Source organism: Callorhinus ursinus, unplaced genomic scaffold (assembly GCF_003265705.2).
Source record: "Callorhinus ursinus isolate GAN/ISIS: 27379988/994484 unplaced genomic scaffold, GSC_fseal_2.0 scaffold20, whole genome shotgun sequence".
NCBI lineage: Eukaryota > Metazoa > Chordata > Mammalia > Carnivora > Otariidae > Callorhinus > Callorhinus ursinus.
In genome coordinates, this window is record NW_027397082.1 from 21880093 (window position 1) to 21903918 (window position 23826).

The following is a 23826-nucleotide window of genomic DNA, read 5'->3' on the forward strand; positions in this document are numbered from 1 at the left end:
ATCAAACACTGTCCTAGACATCCTCAGCTCACCCTGAATTACACACACACACACACACACACACACACGGAGTTGAGTTGAATTACGGCTGTTTGACAGTGCTACATTTTGTAGATATGCAATGAAACATTAATTTCAGTTCTGCCTTTTCCTATCTTGGAACCAATAAACTTTTTTGGTAAATTTTATTGGAATGTACCATACATATAGAAAAATACACAAATCTTAAGTGTACAGCTCCACGAGTTCTCACGAAGCAAGCCCATCTGTGTAACCAGCACTCTGCTGGAGAGACAGATCGTGAGCACCCGATGGCTTGCTTTGTGAGAAGTCCCCCCAAGCCCCCTTCTGTTTGCTACATCCCACCCCAGGGCAGCTGCTTTCCTGACTTCTAACACCATAGACTCGTTTTGCCTGTATTAGAATTTGTTATAAGTGGAGTCATCGCTTGCACTCATTTTGTGTCTTGTTGCTTTTCTGGAACGATGAACTTTTATTTGGGTCTCAGACATTTTCCAAGGCCCATGAAAAGGCTCCTAGGCTCTAAGTACTGTCGAAATCAGGGGTGCTTGACCTCGTTTTCACACTATAATATCCAGGGAAACTTTAAAAAAATCCTGATGCCCAGGCTGCACCCCCAGAATAATAAAATCAACATCTTTGGGGATAGGACCAGACATCCGCGGTTCCTCTTGCTCCCAAGGTGACATCGAGTGCAGCCAACGATGAGAGGCACTGGTCTGAGCAATTTTGTCAAGTATTAGGACCCCTATTTTTACAGCTGGGGAAGGAAACTGAGGCTCAAGGAGTCTCCACCACGTGCTACTCTCATGAAGCCTGATCTCCAATTCAGGTCTCACTAGGAGTGCTATTTGCATTGCCTTCATCCTTGGTCAATAGTAAAACCAAAACCAGGTGCAGGTGCCTCCTGCCGGAAACCTTCCTTACTGTAAGTCCTTCCGGAACTGTGGAGAAGGGAGCTGGGGGTTCCCAGGAAAAAGGCAGCACCCCAGGGGCCGGCCGTAGGGAGAGTCACCACCAACTGGACTCCATCTTTGCCCCACACCTCCTCTGAAAGCAGGTGGAAGTGGCTGTGGCTGTGGGTTTGGGGGGTTCTAGGAATGTTTCCCAGGCTGCTTTGATTCCAGGGTGCACTGCACGATTCTGCCACTAGGTGGCACAGTGAGCTTCCGTAAACCCTGCGGTTTTCACACACCCCCAAAGGAAGCTAGAGGGCAGAGTTTGGCAACAGGAGCCAAGGGAATGGCAGCCCAGAGCTGCTGGGGATTCCTGTGCTCCCTGGGGCCTGATGGGCCCATTCCTGGCTGGCAAGGGGGATGCAGGGACATGGCTGCGGCCGGACCCGCAGGAGAGGCCACACCCCCCTGTAACTGAGCCCGCAGAGGAAAGCCCGGGAGAAGCCCCGGCTCACCTGCTTCTCCCCACTCTGCCTTTCACCAAGCTGCCCCTGTGGACCCCACGGTTCTGTGAGGAGCACAGCCCACCCCCACTCCCGTGATGCCTAGAGGTACCAGCCCTGGGCTTGGAGGTACCAGGCACAGCTCCACGTCCTTACCTGGGAATCTGTCAAATCCTTACCTAGGACCCGACCTCGAGCTCTGACAGGGTCCCTGAAGCTGGATTAATCATCTTCCACACAGCTTGGAGTCAGACTGCCTAGATTCGAAGCCAAGCTCTGCCACGTCCTAGTTGTGTAACTTTGGGCAAGTTATTTAACTTCTGTGAGCCTCAGTCTCCTCATCTGTAAAATGGGAATAATAGTCCACACTATAGGATTGTTGTGAGGATTGAATGATTATGTAGGGTCTTAGCCTAGTGCCTGGCACATAGCAAGTGATAAATGTTAGCTACTATTGTTTAATATTACGACTAATAACCTTGCATACGGGACAGACAGAATGAACCCACCCTCATGTTAAAGAACAACCTCCATTGTGACCACCCAAACACACCCTAGGTTTGAGCACAGGTAGTGGGTCCCGGGCTCCCCATGATTCAGGCAAAGGCCCAGCTGCCCCTCCAGAGCAGCAAGTACAAGCGTGGAAGCCACCCAGACTCCCATTCAGCACCACCCAGAGGGGATCTCCCCAAAGCCCCCATCCTGAAGCCAGAGCCATTGTCCCCCCAGTCTGGTGAGACCCTCTCTTTGTCCACAGCCCTGAGTGTGTGATCCTGGCCGCCCTGCAGCATAAGGCATCTTCCATCGGGATGCCATCCCCATAGTGTCAGAGTGAGCACTGGGTCAGGAGAGCTCGGTTCTAGATTTGGTACAATCGTCAACCAGCTGTGTGACCTGGGGCAAGTCATGTGACTGTTCTGGGCCTCTCCATTCTGCCTCATTTAGATGATCTTTAAATCCCCTCCCAGCTCTAGCATATGGTTTTACCAAAGCATCTGGCACACAATAGGTGCTCAATAAAGGTTACTTGGTTTTATAAAATGCAAGACACAACCCTGCTAGGTTTCAACACTCACATGCTTTTCTAGTCTTTAAAACTGAGTGACTTCTGTGATCCAGCCCCTAACAGGGCCCAACCCAGGTTAAGAGCTCAAAAAATGGGTGTTTAATCAATTCGTTACTTACTTTTGACCTGGCTTTCAGTCAAGCGGTTCCCTCCACACGAGGCTGCAAATGCCCCATAAAGGCTCCAGATTAGAGAATCCGGAATGTAGCCTCCCCACTAGACTACAAAGCTCCAAGAAGACAGGGTGGGTTCTGCCCATGTCAGGTTCACCACTCCTTCAGGGACACAGTCAGCCCTACCTCCTTAGCATGAGGCGGTGGGCAGCTGAGCCTCGCCTCATTGGAGGCCTGGGGCACAGAACTGGCAGCCCACCACCATAGGGGAGAGAAGCAGCACAGAGCCTCAAGCTGGGCAAGTCCTTTTATTGGAAAAAGAAATAATAAAACCAAAGGCCACTGCATCACCTTTGCCCAGCCATCCCACAGGAGAGGCACTGGTCAGACATAAGGCCCAGCCACACAGTGGGCCAGGGAGGGCATGGGCCAGGCCCAGGGGTCAGGGGGCTGCCGTGGAGTTCACTGGGTCGCCGTCTTCTGGGGGGATCCTTGGATGCAGACCCACCCAGTCGGGCTCAGGGACCGGGCTGCCCTCTGCAGCTCGCTGGGTAGGCATCTCCCTCCCAAAGGCCGCTGTCTTGTCCAAAAGAAAACCAAGCCCCTCTTTGGTTCTAGAAAGCTACCAGCAGTGGCTGGTCTTTCAGATGCCCTTTTAGCACCTCCTGCCAGCTGAGGCAGGCAGCCGCTTTCTGTCCCTTATTGGGGCACCAGGACAGAGCTGCTTCCTTCCCACTGGCCACCCTGGGCCTTGGCAGGCAGGGCCTCATTGGCTGGGTGCTTCTCTTCCCTTTCAAGAAAGGAGTTTGCCTTTTCCCCTGCAGGTTGCCAGCTCCTTTGAACATCCAAGGAAGCCTTGTTTACGCAGCCTTAGAGAGCTCCAGAGCCTGGGCGGGCTGAATATGCAGCATGTGTGGCCCTGTTGCCTTGTCATGGGGGGAGGGGTGTTGGGAGAGGGACACGGGAGGCCCCAGAAGGTTGGCTCTGATCCTAGACCCCCAACTTCTCTTGTGCTAGAATGTACACAGTAGAATGAGGAGGTGGGGAGAACTTTGCAGGTGGGGGGAGAGACCAGGAAGAAGAGCCAAGCTGGCAGCCCTAGGCAAGGGGCAAGGAGCTTTAGGACAATTATTTACAAAGGGACAGGCTGGACCCATGCAGGGAAGCAGCCACAGACCATCACAAAGATGAGACAGGTCGCAGAGAGGGGCGGTCATTGGCCTGGCAACTAAGGGGAACAGACAAGTGCACTCCCACACCTACACTCACACAAGCGCACTCTCGCACATGCATTCGAGCGTGTGATCATGCACACGCCTGCACAGCCACACGTGCATTCGTGCACACAGTACTCTCAGGTATGTGCGTTCACACACTGGCCTGCACGCACACGCACTCATTCTCTCATACACACAGGTTCTAACCCCAAGAAGTTGGCTCCAGTCCTGGAGGTTCACACCCCCCAAAGCTACATGTCTCCACAAAGCATTTCTCTAGACCCCCTTATAATAACCTCCCAGAGCCCCAGGCTGTGTGCCCCACAAGCAGCGCCCCGTGTCCTGCAAAATCTCAGGAGTTGGATGTTTCTTGGCAAGGCCAACGTGGCCTCCAGGCTTTGGATGGGGGAAGGGGAAGCCATGAGTCTAGAAGGGGTCAGGACGGGACTGAGTGGCTCCCATCTCCCCAGACCTCGAATCCGGTGGAGGTAGGTTCACAGACAGGCAAAGCCCCTGCAGTGGCCCCAGAAAGAGCAGAACACAGGGAGACAGCCACCGGCAGCAGGACCCTGGGGGGCGAGAGTCCTGGTGGATGTGGGATTTGGGCTGAGGAATCATGCGGGATGGGATTTCTCTCTGGGACCTGAGCTCCACCCCAGGGTGTTGGGAGAGGAGCAGCAGAAGAAAAGGGCTTTCCAAATCGTGTTGCCCACCCCGCCCCAGCCTTGCCCTGGAAGATCTGTCTGCGGTGACCAGACCTGCCCCCTGGGGAAAGTGCCAGGTCCGGAAGTGGGCCGTCCTGCCAGGGGTGAGGGGCAGGAGTGCGGGAGGGGGCGCGGGGAGACGGGCTCCGCAAGGACGTCGAACCAGTCACCCTCCCTCCCGCCCCGGGGAGCAGCCAGGGCCCAGAGAATGACTCAGAAGCGGGTGCTCTGGTAGCGCAGCCGCCGCAGGTCTGAGAGGCCCTCAGTCCGGCCATACACCTCCCTGCAGGGACTCTCGGCCAGTCACCGGGCCCCCGCCCCGCCGCCCCCGCCGCTGCTGCCGCTGCCCGAGCTGCTGCCGCTGCTGGAGCTGCCGCTGCTGCACCGGTCCTCGTAGATGGAGATCTCGATCTGCGGCGGCGTTAAGGACGGACCCCCTGCCAGCTGCCGAGAAGGGGCGGACGGACCGGCGGACGGAGGCCAGCAGGGGAGCGGGAGGCCGGCGGGGGCCGCTGCCCAGACGGCGAGGACGGCGAGGAAGGAGGCTTGCGGCACTCGACCCCGGGCCGCCGCGCCCCCGCACGCACGCACTCGGTGCACGTCCGCAGCGACCCCGAGGGCCGCGCACACCCAGGTCAGAAGCTCCCACTCTAGTGGGCCTAGCTACCAAACCCCAGGACGGGTGGTGTCACTGCCCACGGCAAGTGGGAGGACTTCGGTGTCCTGCTTTCAAATCCTGACTCGCCTACTCTCGAGCGATGTGGCCTTAGACGGGGTCGTTTAACGTGTTACCCATTAATGATTGCATATGTAAAATGGTGGTAATCCGAGAACCTCGGGGTTGTCTGGGGACTGACTGAAATCACGCATGTAAAGCAGCAAGCACAATGCCCGCTCCTTAGGAAAGGCTCAATAAAAAGAAGCCCGGCTCACAGGGCTTTGTAAACAGAAGATTCCAGTGTTTGTGTTTTCTTTACTCTTTTTCCTCTCAATTTTCTAGCAAAAATTTATTTTTTAACAATCTTACTCTCATTGCTAATGACTGCGGGCGGGATGTGTGCACACACTTCTGCAGGTGAGCAGACCTATAACCCACCCTTGGACCAGCCGCCCATCAAAACTCCATTTTTCTGATCTGTGAAAGGGGGGCGGCAGGACGCACACACAGGGGTACATGAGACTGTAGACATGTAAGCGGATGGGAGATCTGCCTCTTCCCTGAGGGGCAATACAGCCTCATATCTAAGTGTGGGCCTGGGCTCCAATCACGGCTCTGATGTCTACCAGCCAGGTGACCCTGAGCCAGTGACTGACCTTCAGTGTGTTCATGGACAAGGGGAATAATAAGAGTCACCCACCTTTAGGGGTATTATGAGAATTACATCGTTTCAAAGCAATTAATATGATACTGGGCATGTGTTAAGCAGTGAATAAATGTAGCTCGATAAAAGCAAACCCTGAAATTCACAAATGGCATTGATAACTGATGGTGGGGGATGGGAGCAGATGACCCACGATGTGGGGAATCCTAGGAAATCCCTGAGCAGAGGCCCCTAGGGTGGTCCCTATTTCTTGGTAGCCTCACCAGGGACCCTACTGGTTGGCAGCCCTGTGCCCTTACACAGAACAGCCAGGAAGGATACAACCCTCATCCCGCGCTCCACGGGGTCCGTGAGCAGGAGGCCTCGAGGGGCAAAGATCTTCTCATTCTGCTCCTGGATGTAGCGGGAGATCTTCTTGAGAACCTGCAAAGAGAGGGGCCAGTTGAGGATGAAGATGCAGCAGGGAGCCCTGGGGGAGGGGATGCAGGGCAGTCAGGAAGGGAGCCACCTTCTCATAGTGGGTCTCCATGCAGAGGAAGATGAAGTAGGCCGTGGCACAGGCCAGGCAGCCCTCAAGGTAGGAGCTGCCCCCAATCTTCTCGGCCTCCGCGTAGAAGCTGTTGAGGGTCTTCACAGTCTCCTCAAAGAGCTGCCGCTCAATCTGGAGGGAGAGAGGGACAGGGAACTATGTTGAGGTCAGCCTCCCTGGACTGTGGACAGTCACAGGTGGGAAGGAGGATGGCAGCGGTAGGGCCACGCTGATGGGGGGAGATGCCCACAGGCAAGACCAGAGAAGCTGCAGGTGCCTGTGAAGCACTCGACTGGGAGTCAGGAGACCTTAGGAAAGGCTCAATAAAAAGAAGCCCGTCTTACAGGACTTTGTAAACAGAAGACCTGGGGTCCAGTCCAGATTTGACCATCAACGAGCTGTGTGGCCTTTGGCTAATGACTTAACTACTCTAGCCTCAGTTTCCACATCTATAAAATGGGAATAAGAATGGCTACTTGGCCTCCCTTGGAAGCAGGAAACTCCCACCATATTGTAGATGTGAACATTTTCTGCAAGGGATCAGGCAGGAATTCTAGTGACCATGTCACCCCTCCCATTTTGATAGCTGTGAAAGCACCCAGGTCCTAATTGGTAGGGGCTCCCCATGTTTGAATGGGACTCCAACTGCATAAGACTGATTGTGTGAGACCTCAGGAGTGTCTCTCCAGGAGGGGGCACTTCCCTCAAGCTAAGAGGTCATGAAGAACACAACAGCCTTGTGTGTGTGCACAACTTCCTGCCTGTATCCATAATCATAATAGCTAACTTTCTATGCCTTCTATTTTTAAAGGCACTTTCAGATACCAATGTAACATTGTGTGTCAACTATGCTTCAATGTAGATTAAAATTAAGCAGTTGCTGGGGCACCTGGGTGGCTCAGTCAGTTAAGCATCTGACTTCAGCTCAGGTCATAATCTCAGGATCCTGGAAAGGAGCCCCTTGTCAGGCTCCGCGCTCAGCAGGGAGTCTGCTTCTCTGTCTCCCTCTGCCCCTCTCCCTCTCCCTCTGCCCCTCGCTCTCCCTCTCGCTCTCCCCATCTCCCTCCCCCTGCTCACACTCCCGAGCTCAGACAGGCACATGCACTCTCTCTCTCTCAAGTAAACAAACAAAATCTTTAAAAAATAAATTAATTGACTGCTTCATCTGAAAAAAGCTTTGCAAAGTCTAATCTTTTTTAAAAATTTAATAAAAGTAAGTAAATAAATAACACACTTTCACGCATTTTTTCACTTTCAGCAACTCAGAGTTCTGCTCTGTGGTCCCGGCCACCATCATCTCTGGCCTCTTAACTGGTCTCTCTGCCCCCAGCCCTGCCAAGGGAGCCTGCGCATATCACAGCTCTGAAGAAGAGCTTCCAAAGCCTTCTCATCTCTCTCCAAGTAAAATCCAAGAAGTCCTTACAATGACTGCTAGGCCTGCCTTGCCCTGGTCCTGCGTCCCCTGGGCCTGCCTCTTACTCTCCTGCCCCCTCAGTCTCTACTCCGGCCACACCGACTGCCCTGCTGCTTCCTGCAAATGCACAAGTCCTTTGCGCCTGTGTCCCTGGATGCAACACTCCCCCACCCCAGGCTCAGGTCTCACCTTACCTCATAGACCTCCCCAGCCACTCCCCTTTCCCCAGCTCTCCCAGCCCCGTGACTTCCCTGCTTATTTTTCTAGTATTGGTCACCCCCAGAGCTGCTACATATTTTTTTATTTATTTATTGAGAGAGAGAGAGAGAGAATGATAGAGAGAGAGCATGAGAGGGGGAGGGTCAGAGGGAGAAGCAGACCCCTGCTGAGCAGGGAGCCCGATGCGGGACTCGATCCCGGGACTCCAGGATCATGACCTGAGCCGAAGGCAGTCGCTTAACCAACTGAGCCACCCAGGCGCCCCCAGAGCTGCTACATATTTACTTGCTATTTTATTCTTCATACCCTCTAAGAGAAAATAGACTCCCAAGAATTCACTTCTAGATCCCTCGTGCCTCATACTGAGTAGTTGCTCAGTAAATACTTGCTGAGTGAACTTGTCCAAGGTTACACAGCTTTGACCTGAGTCTGTGCTCTTCAATACATAACCGTACACTAGATTGGAAGGTCATGCTCCAAATTCAACAGGTGTCAAAGCGTCTATAGCCCCATTTTTTTTACATTCCTCAGAACACCCCCTTCCCCACTCACCACTACAGGATCAGAACTGTCCATCACATAGGGGTTAGGGACCTTCCACACCCATCTAGGACCAAAGGTCTCCCCAAGAATAGTCAGAAGCTTTGGGGTTCCCAGTCACTGTCCCTACACAGATCTGGAGTAAACGCATTAAGAGAACATTATGCTCTACCCCAAGAGTCACCATGCCCCAAAGGACAGGCATGTCCTTTGATGAGATGAGGAGACCCCATAGCTGCCTAAAAGTTGGTTAGGGATCGGATTAGCAAAAGGCAGCCCTGCCCCACCTTCTCAACCCCCTTCAGATGGGCCTGGACTGCTGAATGGAAGAGTCAAGGTCTGCCGCCGCCCTCCAGAGGGCCGACTCTACAACCCCAGGCCAGTTCTACCGAGGCTCAGGACGAGGGCCATACACGCCCCTGAGCCAGAAGCAAAAGTCAACAGCAGGAGCTGACGCTCACAAGGGGCTGGTGGTCCATGAGACACACCCAGGTAGCTAAGTCTGGACGGAGAGGCTGTGGGCAGAGCCCTTGGTTGATGACCTGGGCATCAGGATTTTTTAAAGCTCCGCAGCTAGGGCTGAGAACTGCTGCTAAAGAGTGGAGCTTGCTGGGGCCACTGCCGTCGCAGGACTAAGGAATGTGCTTTTGTCTAATAAGCTCTCCAGGTGACTCTAGGAGGGCTGCTGAGCTAGGACCTCGGAGGCCTTTCCAGCTCTAACTTTCCATGCAGGGACAGCAAGGCAATGTCAGGGACATGGTTTAACTCCTCCATGTGAAGTGACTGAACAAGTGATGTGACACACACCAGTTTTATCCTGGAAAAAAAATACATTTGATTTAAGTCCTTGATTCCATCATGGCCTGTGTTCCAAGCTGAGAAAAAAAAAGCCATCCTCACCCGGCTGTCCAGCTCTGGGGGGAATTTGGTCTGGAACTGACAGATGGTCCCATCACTGTAGTCTCTCTGGATAAAGACCTTGGTGGCCAGCGAGGCACTTCGCCGCAGCTCCTGCAGATTGTGGACCTGAGGAGGCATACGGGAGACACACACTCAGGGTGACCATCCATCTAGGTTTGTCCAAGACTGAGGGGGTATCAGAATGTGGTTCAGACAGCACTAAAACCAAGAAAGTTCCCAGCAAACCAGGACCTTAGCCACCCTACCAGTGCTCCAGGAAGGCCATGGGGAAGCAGGACTGTGGAGCTTACCAGACAAGATACCTCAAGCTATCCCAGAAAGATCTAGAAAAAGCCTGAAGCAGAGCCAAAGCTGAGCCAAAAGGGGAGGTTCTGGAACCATCAACAGAGCTAGAAACACATTTTAACAAGAAGAAAAGACTTCCTGGTGGCTGGCCCAGATCCTTCTCTCTCTCTCTCTCTCTCTCTCCCCCTACCCCTACCCTCTGCCTCCCCTCCCCTCCCCCCACATCCCCCTGTCTCCATTTTCCTCCCTGTCTCTCTCACACACACAGAACCTTTCACACCTTTGTTCACTTAGCAAGTATCAAATATTCAGAACTCATCAGGCCTCATGCTTGGGGAACCCAACCCTGAACAAGACTGAGGTCTCAGACCCCAGAAGTGGGGCTGACAGCAGAGTTGAGGAGGGAAGCATGTAGGACAGAGGAGGACCTGATATGCCCACCACCTTGGAGGGAGATTCAGGTTCAGGCCAAGTTAAAGCCCAGGTCAGAGAGCACCAGGAATAGCTTTCCCATGAAAGAGGGGCCCCCAAATGCCCAAACTTCTCCAGAGAAAATTATGGATAAAGTGGGCTGAAGCCAGAAATTAAAGAAACACCTTGCCCTGGTAGGAAGGAGTGGAACAATTCTGTCCCTTGCCCACACCTTTAGACTTGACATTGACAAAGACTCTAGCATTTGAGGGGAGTGAGCTCAGTTCCACAGAAGGACAGGGCCTCTTTCTTCCACTTCCAGCCTTAGCCACCCACATTTGAAAGTCGCATTCCGCTGGGTAAAATATGCCAAACATTGGAACCACACGGAGACCAAGCCCCAAGGGCAGAGTGAACACACAGCCAGTTCATCCTGGGTAATTAAGGTGAATCCATTCAGTCATTCCTTTCATTTATTGAGTCCCTACTACTGCCAGGCTCTGGGAACGCTGGGCAAAAGAAAGTCTGTGAGCTCCAGGGAGGAAGACAAGTAAATATATAATAAATTAGCCTGTGATAAATGGTTCAGAGAAGTAACATCTTAACCCAGAAATGCTTACTCAGAAGAGAATTCCTGAGGTCTGTGTTGACTCATAAAGGAAGGCCAGGACTTGCCAGTGGTAGGGGCAGGCAGTGGGTGGGGAGAGGACGTAAAAGCAATCCAGACAGAGGGGAGAAGCTTGTGCAAAGGAGCAAAGACGGCAGAGAACTTGGTCTACTCCAGTGACTGCAGGCAGATTTCAGCAAGACAGGAGTTGGTTTGTGGATTAGGTAAGAGCAGGGGGATGACAGTATAGAGGACAGTGAGATTACAGAGAGCTGGGGGCGGTGGGGAGGCTCTACTAGAGGGGAGGGTGTAGGGTGGAAGACACTTAAACTTGCTTAAAAGCTGGGGGAAAGAGGGGCGCCTGGGTGGCTCAGTCGGTTAAGCATCCAACTCTTGATTTTGGCTCAAGTCATGATCTCAGGGTGGTGAGATCGAGCCCGGTGTTGGGCTCCACACTCAGCAGGGAGTCTGCTTCAGATTCTCTCTCCCTCTGCCCCTCCTTACACCATACTCAAGTGTGCTCTTGCTATCTCGCTCATGCTCTCTCTAGTGAGTATGGGTACTCTAAAATAAATAAATCTTTAAAAAAAAGCTGGGGGAAAGAATAAGTAATGAGAGAGAGGTAGGAGCAGATAATTGGTAGATCAAGGTTCTGAAAAGGGGAGAATCAGAGACTTTCCTAAACCCAGACAACCCTTGCTCTTCTTTTTTTTTTTTTAAGATTTTATTTATTTATTTGACAGAGACACAGCAAGAGAGGGAACACAAGCAGGGGGAGTGGGAGAGGGAGAAGCAGACTCTCCACGGAGCAGGGAGCCCGATGTGGGACTCGATCCCAGGACCCTGGGACCATGACCTGAGCCGAAGGCAGACACTTAATGACTGAGCCACCCAGGCGCCCAACCCTTGCTCTTCATAAGAGAAGTGGTCCCCAGAGCATTGGGACTGAATTGAAGAATGTATAGGTACTCCTCTCATCTTAGTAGTCCTTGATTCCTCCAATCAAGGTCTGGACCGAGAAAGCCCCTTTGACATCCACTAGGATCCTATGATAACTTTGAAAAACAAAGAAAGCTTTGGTGAGGTAAGTACATTATTCATTAATGTGTCTGTTCTGTCTGGTTAAGATTTCATATCTTTTGTATTTTCCAAGGAAAAGGGCTGTAGCCTTCCTTTACCCTTCTAAAACCAACTGACATGAGCCAGTGGATCTTTTTTTTTTTTTTAAAGATTTTATTCATTTATTTGACAGAGAGAGACACAGTGAGAGAGGAAACACAAGCAGGGGGAGTGGGAGAGGGAGAAGCAAGCCTCCTGCCGAGCAGGAAGCCTGATGTAGGGCTCGATCCCAGGACCCTGGGATCATGACCTGAGCCGAAGGCAGACGCTTAACAACTAAGCCACCCAGGTGCCTGAGCCAGTGGATCTTGAGGATGGATTCCTTTAGCCCCAGAAGGATCATTCAGGCAGCTCTGTGTGAGATGCATGGGAATTGGGCATGACTGGGCTAAGAGGCCAGGTGAAGGGATGCACTATCTTTGTAGTGGTCCAGGGAAACACAAAAGTAGGTCTAAACCAAGGAAAGTGCTGGTGAGAATGGAAAGAAGGGGAGAAAAAAACAAAAATAGTTCTTCAGCCATTCTGATATGGACTCAGCTTCTCCCCTCCAAAAGCCTCCTTTGTCTGTGTCTGAGTGCACACATGCACTGTGTGCTACCATGAAGGGATGTGTCTCTAGTGACCAGCAAGCTGATGACAACAGCCCTTCTTCTTCCTCCTACGCGTACAGTTAGATTAATCCCCAGCCTGCCTTGCAATTAGGTGTGGCCATATGACTGAATGGAATGTGAGGGGAATGTATAGGCTTGGCTCACAGTAACTAGCCACTCCTCTGTAATCTTTCCCCTTCCACAGAAACTAAAGAAACCATATGTTGAAGATGATGGAACCACAAGTTGGAAACAGCCTGGGTCCCTGAATCAGCCTGGAGGAGATCCATCTGCTGGTCAGAATCACTTGTCTGGGACTTTACTGAGCAGTAAATAAACTTCTACTTTAGTATTCCATTAAGATTTTAGGGTGCTACTTTCCATAGTATAGTCCTATCTCCTCTTGGCTTGGATCCATGGGTTCTCAAGTAGCCAGAGTAGGAGGGGTCAACACCCTTTCCAACCTCAAAAATCCTGAGCCTTAGAACACTGCTTCTGAGTGATGAGGGATCTGCTTTCCTCCCTTAGAGTATTTGTGGAGTCTTGAGGAGTCACTAGAAGATGGTATCAGACACACTGTATACTCCAGAGACTTCATCTCCCAGATCTATGTAAAGCACAATATCACAGATTCATCTGTAATTGGTGAAGGGTAGATTTAAGGCAGAGCAGCATCTCCTGGCTCTCTCCATCCATGGTGGCTCAGCTGTGAAGTACCAAAAGGCCCTGATGGAAAGAAGGTCCACTGACCTGGGAGCTGGAGACCTGGGTGCTAGTCTGAGCCACATGACCCTGGGACTCCATTTCTTCAATTAGAAACTGAGAAGCTGGAACAACATAATCGTCTAAAGCCCCTTCCAGCCCTGACAGTCAGGAGGCTTTCTCAGGGATTACGAATGCAAATGTTTATAGGGACTAAGCATGTAAGTGGGCTGGGTGAGGGCTGTGGCTAATCAGAGAACTCATGTCCTGTCTCAGGAAAGCAGCTGCACTGCCATGTGAGAATGTGAGTCCAGGATGCTGTGCTTCTGACATCTTAAGAGAAGCCACAAATCCAGATTTCTTTAATACCAAATATCTTGATTTTTGTTTTATGTTTCCAATAAATTTTTACATTTGTAAGCACGAAGCGGACCAAATAAGGCACAACAGTGAACGAGATTCACTCTTAGAACGGCCAGTTGAGGACCTCTCAATGAAGAATCCCATCACTGGGGCCCTTGGGCCAGAGCTAGAGCCAGGCTCCAAGCACTTGCCAGCTACTTAGCTTTCAGGAAGTGAGTGGGGGTTTTCAGGAGAGATCCATGATGCTCTGAAATCCCGTAAGAGGATCCCAGCAAATGCACACATCTTACTATGAGGCCACAGCTTCTGTGTCTCCCTTAAGCAGCTCCCCCAGGGTTTCTTAACTGACCCTGACACCTGGGCTTCATGTCTACTTCTTACCTTCCTCAACTCTGCCCTTTCTCCTGCCACTGTCCTCAGGCCTGCTGGCAGCTAAGTAAGGACAGGACCAAGAGGCAGTTCATGAGGAAGAAAGAGAACATCAGTGGTCATATCTGCTAGCACCAACTTTCAAACTTCAGTAGGACAGGGATAGGGAGGCTGCCTGAAGACTGGGTCACACACCTGACAGAGCCAACCTGAGAGAGGTGGGGAGGAGCAAGCACCAGAGTTCAGAAGAGCACTCCCAGTCCCAATCTGCCCAAGACAAACAGGAGGCCCCATCTGGCCCACATCTCCATCCTCGTTAAAAACTAGCTAATTCCAGAGGATACATTTGAGGCGCAAATCAAGAATCAGGAGATTCAGCTAATGAACCAACACCATGCTCCCTGGCTGGGGTGTGGAGGAGGAGTGAGGATCATGAGTCACAAGCAGCCAAGTCAGGCCTCAGGATGGAAACCCAGGCATAGGGCCTCCCTTCTTCTAAGCCTACACCAGGGCCAAGCCCAACCCACTGTCTGCTGGTTGTTAATTCCAGGCCTTAGAGATCAAACCTCCAAATGCCTTGCTTGGATAATGCTACTTGGGTGCATTTAAAAACCTCTTAGAGACGGGCACCTGGGTGGCTCAGTCGTTAAGCGTCTGCCTTCGGCTCGGGTCATGATCCCAGGGTCCTGGGATCAAGCCCCATGTCGGGCTCCCTGCTCTGCAGAAAGCCTGCTTCTCCCTCTCCCTCTCCCTCCCCCCCTGCTTGTGTTCCCTTTCTTGCTGTGTCTCTCTCTGTCAAATAAATAATATTTAAAAAATTAAAATTAAAATTAAAAAAAAGATAAAAACCTCTTAGAGACCAAACTCCACCACTTGAGGAAGCCCCTCCCAGCCAGGCATTTCCCAGTTGTCCTTGTCCATCTGGACTGTTTCACAGGGTGGACCCTGCTCCCAGTGACACACATTCGAAGAGTTTTGCCGCTCAGGAAATGGGCTCGTTACAGTTGTCCAAATGAGGTCAGTGTTTCACTCCGGAGGCTTCATCCCTCCTCTGAGTTCCTCACACACACTCCTCCCCTAATGCTAACTCCTCAACAGAAATTAGGAAGCAGAAAAGATCCGGTTTCCATGCCTTCCACACAGGGATCCAGGGACATCCAATCTTTCCCAATGTCTCTCTCTCCCTCTCCCCCCGCCCCGTTTTCCTGTCCCTCCCTCTCCTTCTCTCTCCCTCTGTTCCTCTCCTCTTCACCTCTCAAAACACCTTCTGCTGGAACTGAGGACTTCCCATTCAGAATCCTAAGGGAATGGCCAAGAAGTTTGGCATGAGGTATTCCTTCTCCCAACAGGTTTTTCCTGGTAATCTTAACTCAGTCCTAACAGTAAAAACAGCCTGGGGAGAATGACTCACTCCACAGCCCAGATAATGTGTACATTCTGTGCCTTGGCAGACCTAAGGCTTCCTCCCTCGGTACTGCCAGTAGGGTCCACCCAAGGCCAAATTGGGAAATGGGTAATATTTGTCCTCTGCTCTCCATCCCTTCTGGGCATTCTTCTGCCCCTCTGCCCTCAAGCTGACCCAGCCAGGCTGAACAGGGAGGCTCAGTCCTTCTGCACCCTTTCCGTCACAGCCCCTAGCACCCACTTCTCTACTGAGCAACACCATTGGCTAGTGGATATACCTGGATGCAGCAGGAAAAAACACTGACCAGGGAGGCAGAAGACTCAAGCTCTAGCTCTTGCCCTGCCCTTTTGAGCCATATTTTCTTGAATAACTCTCACATTCCAGTTGCATCATCTGTAAAATGGGATAATGATGCCTTGCTTGGCTTCTTCACAGGGATCAGGCAAGCCCTTGAGCCTCAGTTAGCTCATCTGTTAATTGGGGATAATAACACCATCCTTACCCACTTCACAGGGTTGCTCTAAAGCTCAAAGGAGATCACACATGTGCTAGTGCTTTGTACACAGGAAAGTGCTACATTCACAGAGGCATTATGAACAGAACCGCTCCCTGGGGAGAGTCATGCATGCCTAACAGCAGCCTCCGAGAAACACTGCCTCAACCTAGAGATGTGAGCCTGCTGGTTGGCATTTATGTACCACAACAGACATGAAATGGAGGTATGATGAGACAGATGGGCATCCTGGAATCTGGCAGAACACATCACAGATGTGGCTGCCTTCTCTGCCCACACTAATGGCCCAGCTATGCCCAGGTGACTGAAGTTGTCCCTTCCTGTCCAACACCAGCAGGCTCTGCTGCAGCCTGCCAGCCCTATCTGGAAGGTGACCAGATCCTTGGCCATTTCGCCTTTGTTCTTCCTGCTCGTCTCAATAACTTTGGCACTTTCCAAGCCTTCTAATTATTTATTTATTTTGCATTCCTCCACCCTAAAAACCAAGCTCCATGGGCCTGCTTAGGGTTTGCTCCTTCACAAGGTCCTGGGGGGCGGGGTGAGCTCTCCTAGCTAATCCTGTGCCTTGTCACAAAGCCAAACGGCACCAAGCAACTGCACCTTGTTCCGTGGTGGCCAGGACAGAACTGCAACAGTAACACTTGGTATTGATGTCACGCTGCTCACCAGGATGCCCAGAGGAAAAGCACAGAATCATTCAAAAGCCTGTGCTGTCCCCCTGGCTTGTGTTCCAGCTGGGTTAGAAATGGGGAAACACCACAAAGGAAGTCAACATCAGACCTGGAGAGACACTGGTGTCGTGGGTTCCACTCCAAAAATCCAAAGGAAGAAACTTTCAGCTCTGCTGCTAACATGCTTTGCACCGAATAGGCCCTCCCCTTCTCCATGTGTTAGCTGGACCGCTTGTACGGTGGGAACATAAAGAGCTCCATTTCCCACATGAAATGAGGGACTACAGGAGGAAATTCCCGATCTCTTAAGCACTGCACCAAGATTCTGCCCTCAGCCAACAGGTCTCTTGGTTCAACTTTCAAATCCCTTGAAGGTGACACACCTATCATCACACCCTGAAAAAGAAGACAGCTCCTCCCATCAGACACGGGAAATGTAGACACCCTGGTACAAGAAACTTGAATGGGATGAAAAGGCAAGAAAGCATGACATGCAAAAGTGGAGCCTGGTGCAGGCAGCTCATTAAAACCAACTGTTTGGTGTTTTGGCCAGAGGATTCTTTGTCCCCTCTCTCCCCATGAAGGAAATGTGGATGTGGAGGTAGGTCTGCCATCTCTTAACCAGGCTTTTGGGTTCAAAAGCTGGATGGCTACACTGCATAGCAACAACAACCAGCTGCCTTCCCTCCCCTAAAACAGGGACAAGCTCACCTCCAAGCCTCTAGGGTAGTAGTTTTAGGACAGTAAGGGGAAACCCCAGCTGGGTCCCTGGAGCAAACCTGGTGCCAGTGCCAACAAGTGGCGTGGGCAGCTTCGACACTCAGATGGGGAAGATCGCCAGGGGTGAGATGAGTTCTCAGGAGAAGCCCCTCTCTTCCACCCTGCCACTCTGCTCCCCAGCCCTTCCCTCAGTATGAGATCTGGAAAACCACCCCATCCTACACTACCCTACCCCACCCCCTCACTCCACCCCACCCCACCCCCCTTCTTCCTTTCCCGCCCAGTGGCCCCTAGCGGGGATGTGTTCCCGCACCAGTCGGGCACTGCCTGCGGGCCCGGCGCTCGCCCCCTACCTCAGTGGCCATGTTCCAGGGGCGCTGACCGCTCCGAGCCTGCCGCGAGGCGGGTGGCGGGGGGCTGTCCGCGGTGCTGACTCCGGGAGCAGGTGGGCTGGCAGAGGCGAGAAGGGGCCCGGGGTACTGTCCACGGTGCTGATGCGAACGCCGCGGGCCCGGGCGCCGGTGGGTTGGTGGGCCAGCGGGCGCCTAGGTCCTGGCGACGGCCGCTGTGCTGTCCGCGGTGCTGATGCGGGCCCCGGGCCGGGGAGGCGAGGCCGCGCCCGAGGCTCTTCACCGCCCGATCGCCGGCTGCCGCTGCTCCTGCAAGCAACGGCCCAGTTTATCTTTGACAGCGGCAGCGGGGGTGGGGGCGGCCGGGGGAGGAGGGGCCAGGCGCCTCCACCGACCGGGAGGGGGAAACACGGCCCCCAGACTCCGGCGCCCGCCCGCCGGAGAGGAGCCCCGCCCGCGGCCAGAGGCTTCGCTCCCGCCCGGCCCAGAGGCCCCGCCTCTCCTGCCCGCCCTTCCCCCTAGTAAGAGCGCCGGGAGCTCTGCGCTCGCTACCGCGGCCTCCTGAGACTTCCAGACCCGGAGAAGAGAGAAGCAGGACGGTTCTGGGGCAAGACACTCTAGCTGGCGGAGGCTGACAGTCCTCCACGCGTTCGCAGGCCCCCACGTGCGGCCTCTTTACCTTTCCAGTACCCTTCCCCCAACCCCTCCTCCACCGTGGCCCAGGCTTCCTCTAAGGTATTTTTTCTTTCTCCCCGGTTCCTTCTCTGTTCCCCCCTCCCCAGACTTGCATGGGCATTCCCTCCTCTCCTCATCTCTTCTTTTCACTGCTTTGAACCCTGTCAGCTAGAGGAGAATGCTGCAGACCGCAGAGAATCATTTCCTTTCTTTAAATACGTGCCTACATTTCATTCCCAGAGAAACCCTGGGGGTCCCTTCTTTCAGGGAGCTCCAGAATTTAAGCCAGTCTCTCCATGGCTCTTCCTGACCCTGGCCCCTACCCCTACTCTTCCCTCTCTCCCCTGAAATCCCAGCGTTTACAAATCCACCACCACCACCACTCAAAAAACACAAACAGATTGTGACAAACTGGTTTACCCAGGATGTCAGGTCTGGCCTTGGTGCTGCCTTCACAATTTTTGACATCATACCTTCCAACCAAATGACCTACCTATGTGCTTAATAAACAAAAAGGAAACACCAACACAAGTGCCTTTTTACACATCCCTAACACCCCTTGGTCTTTTGGGGGAAGCTGAATCTGTTCCTCTGCAGCTCACTGCTGCTTGAGGGGCAACAGCAGCTGCCCCCACAAAGGGAGAGATGGTCAGCCAGGAGACCTGGAGTCTGGCTCAAGCTCCTTCTGCCTACGACCTTGGTCAAAAGCTTCACCTCTGAGCTTCTTTCCAAAAAATGACGGTTGGACTTCACTAGACTATTTCTAGGGTCCTTTCTTTTTTTCTTTTTTTCAACCTTTTATTTTTAATTTTTAAACATACAGAAAGGTTGAAAGAATAGTACAATAACCAGACTATCCAACTAGCTTCAACATTTGTTAACATTTTGCCACATTTTCTTGATAGATATAGAAACAGAGATATGTTAGCCTAGATTACTAGAAAATAAGTGACAGATACTGAGAAGCTTTACCCTTCAGTTCTTCACCATGCCTCTTCAAGAATAAGGGCATTCTGGGGCACCTGGGTGGCTCAGTCATTAAGCGTCTGCCTTCGGCTCAGGTCATGATCCCAGGGTCCTGGGATCGAGCCCCGCATCAGGCTCCCTGCTCCACCGGAAGCCTGCTTCTCCCTCTCCCACTCCCCCTGCTTGTGTTCCCTCTCTCGCTGTGTCTCTCTCTGTCAAATTAAAAAAAAAAAAAACTTTAAAAAAAAAGAATAAGGACATTCTACCTAACCACATTATCAGACCCTTTCAGATTTCATATCTTCTAATATTCTAGGGTAGTTTACTGCCCCTAAAATACATGAATTGCAATGGCCTCTCAGAACTTTTCATTTTTAATAACACTCACTGAGCACTTACTATGTGCCAAACCATATGCTACGTACCTTACATGTATTGTCTTATGTAATTCTCACATTACTCTTTGAATTAAATGTGATTATTATCCTTTTATTATTCCCACTTTACAAATAAGAAAACTGAGAAAGTTGCCCAAGGTCATGTGGCTCGTGAGGAATGGGAGCAGGATTCAAATACAGGCAATCAAGTTCCAGAGCTTGTGTGGTTGATCCTCCTAACCATATTGCCTCCTTTCAGCATCTTGTAGACCTTAAACCAGCAGAGCAGTAATCATATCTTCAACTGCCAATTTCACAGAAGAACACACTGAGTCCCAGAGGATAAATGACATGCCAAAGAAGTTAAAGGCAGATGTTTCATCCCACTTTAGAGTTTGGCCAATGATTTGGCATCAAGGGGCAAACTGAAAATATCTGTGAATCCCATGATGGTCACTAGTATTAAATAGCTGCATAATCTGATGATCTCCATGGATATCTCTCCCAGTTTCTCACATTTGATTTTGGTCATATTAATTAAACAACTCTCTGTAAACCACTCTCTTTATCTGATAACAAGAGACCTAGATGAGTCCATTCAACAAATCTATTCATTCAACGTATATTTGTTGAAATTTACTATGTATCAGACACTATTCTCAGAGCTTGGGCTACAGCAATGACCACATGCACAAAGACTCTGTTCTTATTGAATTTACATATTAATGGGGATAACAATCAATGGCAGACAAACAAGTCAGTATAAAATATGTTGAGTTGTAATCATTGCTGGGAAGAAAAGTAAAGCATGGTAAAGAGAGGTGACAAAAGGAGGGTTATTTTAGAAAGGATAGTCAGCATAAGTGTTTTTGATAAGGTGAAATTTGGGCAGAGGCCTGAGGGAAGTGACAGAACACGTAGGTACCTAAAGGAAGAGTGACTAGCTTAGAGAACAATACAAGGGCGGGCGGCAGAAGTGGGCTTGGCATGTACAAAGAATAGTAGGGGGACCTGTGTGGCTAGACTGGAATGGGCAAGGGGAAGAGAGATGGGAGCTGAGATCAGAGAGGTAGGCGGAGCCAGGTCATATAGGACTTGTAGGCCCTGATAAGGACTTAGGATTCTATTCAGAGAGTGGGATCAAAAGCCTTAGAAAGTTTAAAGTAGAGGCATGGCATTATCTAATTGCAGTTTTTTAAAGACTACTCTGGATGCTAGTGCTGGGTTGGGAGGGGGAGGAAGGCAAGGATAGAAGCAGTGATACCAGTTATGAGGCTGTTAAAGTAGTCTGGGCAAGATATGGTGGTGGCTTAGACAAGGGTAGTAGCAGCGGAGGTGGTAAGAAATGGCCAGACCCTAGATATAATTTGAAGGTCGAGCTGGCAAGAACTGTTGATAGACTAGGGGTGTGGTATGAAAGTGAGTTAAAGATGATTCCAAGTTTTGAAGTCTGAGCCACTGGAAGAAAGGAGTTGCCATTTACTGAGAAGGGAAGCCTAAGGACTGAGTAGGCCTGAAAGGATAGAGAACACAGAGTTTCATTCAGTTGATTTGGGTTTAAAATTTGATAGGCATGTTTTACATCTAAGAGGAACACGCATTTGAGTTTCAGGAGCGAGGTAGAGGGTGGGAGATATAACATCAAGAGCCACCAGTATGTGAACAGTATTTAAAACCATGGGACCAGATGAGAACATCTAGGGAGTGGGTATAGCTAGAAAAATGGTCCAAGAACTGATTCTGGGCACTTTGTTACTTCCAGGGTGGGAAGATGAAAGGCGAGTGAGAACAGTGACCAGTGAGGTAGGAGGAGACCCACGAGAGAGTGGTGTCCCGGAGCCAAGCAAGAAACCTAGTAACACAGTCTTACCAGCTATGCTGACAGCTGCTCGTGTGCAGAATAGGATGAGGACTGAGAAATGACCATGGGACTTGGCAGCTAGAAGATCACTGATGAGCTTGATAAAAGCTGTTTCAGTGGAGAACAGGGACGAGATCCTGATTAAAGTGGGTTTCAGAGTTTGAATGGAGGAGAGGAAGGAGGGATACTAACAGTGTAGACAAAGTCTTGTGATGCATTTTGCTGTCAAAGGGAGTGAAGAGTAGTACAGGGGCCTGAAGGAAAAGTGGGAACAAGGGAGGCTCTTTTCAGATGGGAAACATTGGAGCTTATTTGCTGATGGAAATAATCTAGGAAAGAGGGAAACACCAATGCCTCAGGAAGGAGAGGGTTGGTTGCAGAAACAAGCCCTTAAGAGGTCAGCAAAGGATGCAATCCAGGGTCAACATGGAGGGAATGGCTTTAGAGAGGAGCACAGACAATTTTCCACCATGAATAAAGTGAAAGAAGCAAAGTAAACGGCCATCAATGTGAACAGGTTAGGAGGTGTTGTTATATAAGCAAAGACCTGAGCTCTACTTCTTACTCCTCTTCAACTAGCCAGAGACTTCATGCACCATGACCTTTCTTGAAAAGTCCAGTCAAGCATTACATATGGAAAGCTTGCTATGTGCTGAACGTGGTGCTGGCACTTTTCTTGTGTGGCCCAGAGAGAGTTCTCCTTCCCACGAAATTACAGGACTGGGACTCTGTGGAGAACCTTGAGCTAGTCCATGCAAGGATGAGTGATCCCTTTTAATATCCAGCTCCCCTGACTGGAAAGAGACTTTAACAGCCTCAGGCTTTTATCCCCACACTGCCTCAATAGTTGCTACACCAATCATGACAGACCTCAAGGCTTAGAGGCATCAAAGTGGAGACCATGGAGAGAGAGATCCACATTTGGACTGGGGAGTTTCATTCTGTACTGGCTCAAAGCCAATGGGATGCTACAGGATGGGATGTTCCCACACCCCAGTCATTTGGACTTTAACTCTTGAAGCAGAAGAAGACGTTGAGATTTAATCTGACTAATCATTATTACCCAGCTGCCGTGGGACAAGCCAGTCCAATGCAGGAGCCGAGCTCTTTGATGTTTTTGTCATAAATTAATGAGTTCACCCACAAAATAACATCAAAGAAGATCTACTAACTAATTCATTGTTATCATCCTCCAATCTGCAGCTATGTTGGAAAGTCTCCAAAAAAAGGACCACAGTCAGAAAAAGAAACCAACCAAAAGATTTGGAAATTATGATATCTGGAAAGACAGAAGAGAGAAATGAACTCCTGTAGACTGCAGAGGAGACGGGGAAAGAGCTAGCAAATGTCAGGGAAATGAAAAAGAAGGGGAGACAGAAAGATTCTCAACCCTTGGGTCTGCAAGGAAACTGGTTGCATGAATGCTTGAGGGGGAAATTGTGGTCTGTAAAGTCTTTAATGGTGTGATCTCAGAGCACATTGTGGGGACTACCGAGGAAGTGTGTGGTAGGAAACAGTGTCCCTGGAGTCAGATGACATGGATTTCAGCCTCTGGCTCAATTTAATGTGTGACCATCAGCAAGTCGCAATATTTCTGAACCTCGGTTCTCTGATCAGTAAAATAATTCTCTCTCCCCTGATAGGATCCCTCCAAGTATAGGAGGCTTTCTCTAGATGTTACCTGACTCTTCTGAGTCTCGTCTTTCAAGAGGAAAACAGGAAAAGATTAATGGAGATAACTTGCTGGAGACCTTCCCACAGCAACATTTCTTCTAGGCCAAGCAAGATTTCCTAAAGCACGGAAAGATCAGCAATTGTGTTTCATTTAACTCAGTCAGCAGCTACTGGGCACTCTACGCCAGGCTGAAAGAAGACCACGGGGTGTTTCCAACCCCTCCAGGATGCCAAAATGTAAGCAAGTGATGATGAGGCTCTGTGGTAAGTGTTAAGGTGTAGAGAGCTTCCTCAGAGTTGGGGTCCAGGAAAGGTTTTATGAACTATGTGACATTTGAGCTTGGACTTCAAGGATTGGTACCCTATTCCCCAGACAGTGGATGGAAGAACACGGCGTGCAAAGGCAGGAAGGCAGGAAAGGTGCCTGGGAACACAGAACCTCTGGAACCTGAAAACTCAGGAAAGCAGCTGCCAGACAGCAACAGGGATGACTGCAAAGGCCCCAGAAACATGAATGGAGGGGACCCGCCCTAAAAATAGTACCAGAACAGGCAAACGGTGACACGTGTCTAGAAGTGCAGTCACTAGGAGGTGACTAAGCTAATGGGGAGTTGCCTCCCTTTCTTGACTTCATTCATAGTCTCCCTCTACTTCTCTCTCTCCCTCTCTCCTCTCTCTCCTCTCCCTCTCCCCCCTTTGTCT

At 50.8% G+C, this 23826-nt stretch overlaps 2 protein-coding genes across 2 annotated transcripts in view; one reads left to right on the forward strand and one right to left on the reverse strand.

Moving 5' to 3' along the window:
* CRTAC1 (cartilage acidic protein 1) overlaps positions 1-5471 on the forward strand; it is a 145280-nt gene extending 139809 nt beyond the window's left edge. The window contains exon 15 of the mRNA XM_025880872.2: positions 4810-5471. Coding sequence (XP_025736657.1) covers positions 4810-4946 — 137 coding nt within the window. The 3' untranslated portion in view covers positions 4947-5471. The remainder of the gene's footprint in view (positions 1-4809) is intronic.
* Positions 5472-5479: 8 nt separating this feature from the next.
* GOLGA7B (golgin A7 family member B) lies at positions 5480-18006 on the reverse strand. The gene is made up of 4 exons (XM_025880875.2): positions 17575-18006; positions 9445-9570; positions 6351-6503; positions 5480-6265 (listed from the first exon to the last, which is right to left on the reverse strand). The coding sequence occupies exons 1-4, from the start codon at positions 17584-17586 to the stop codon at positions 6086-6088; spliced, it is 471 nt and encodes a 156-aa protein (XP_025736660.2). The 5' UTR covers positions 17587-18006; the 3' UTR covers positions 5480-6085.
* Positions 18007-23826: the final 5820 nt, after the last annotated feature.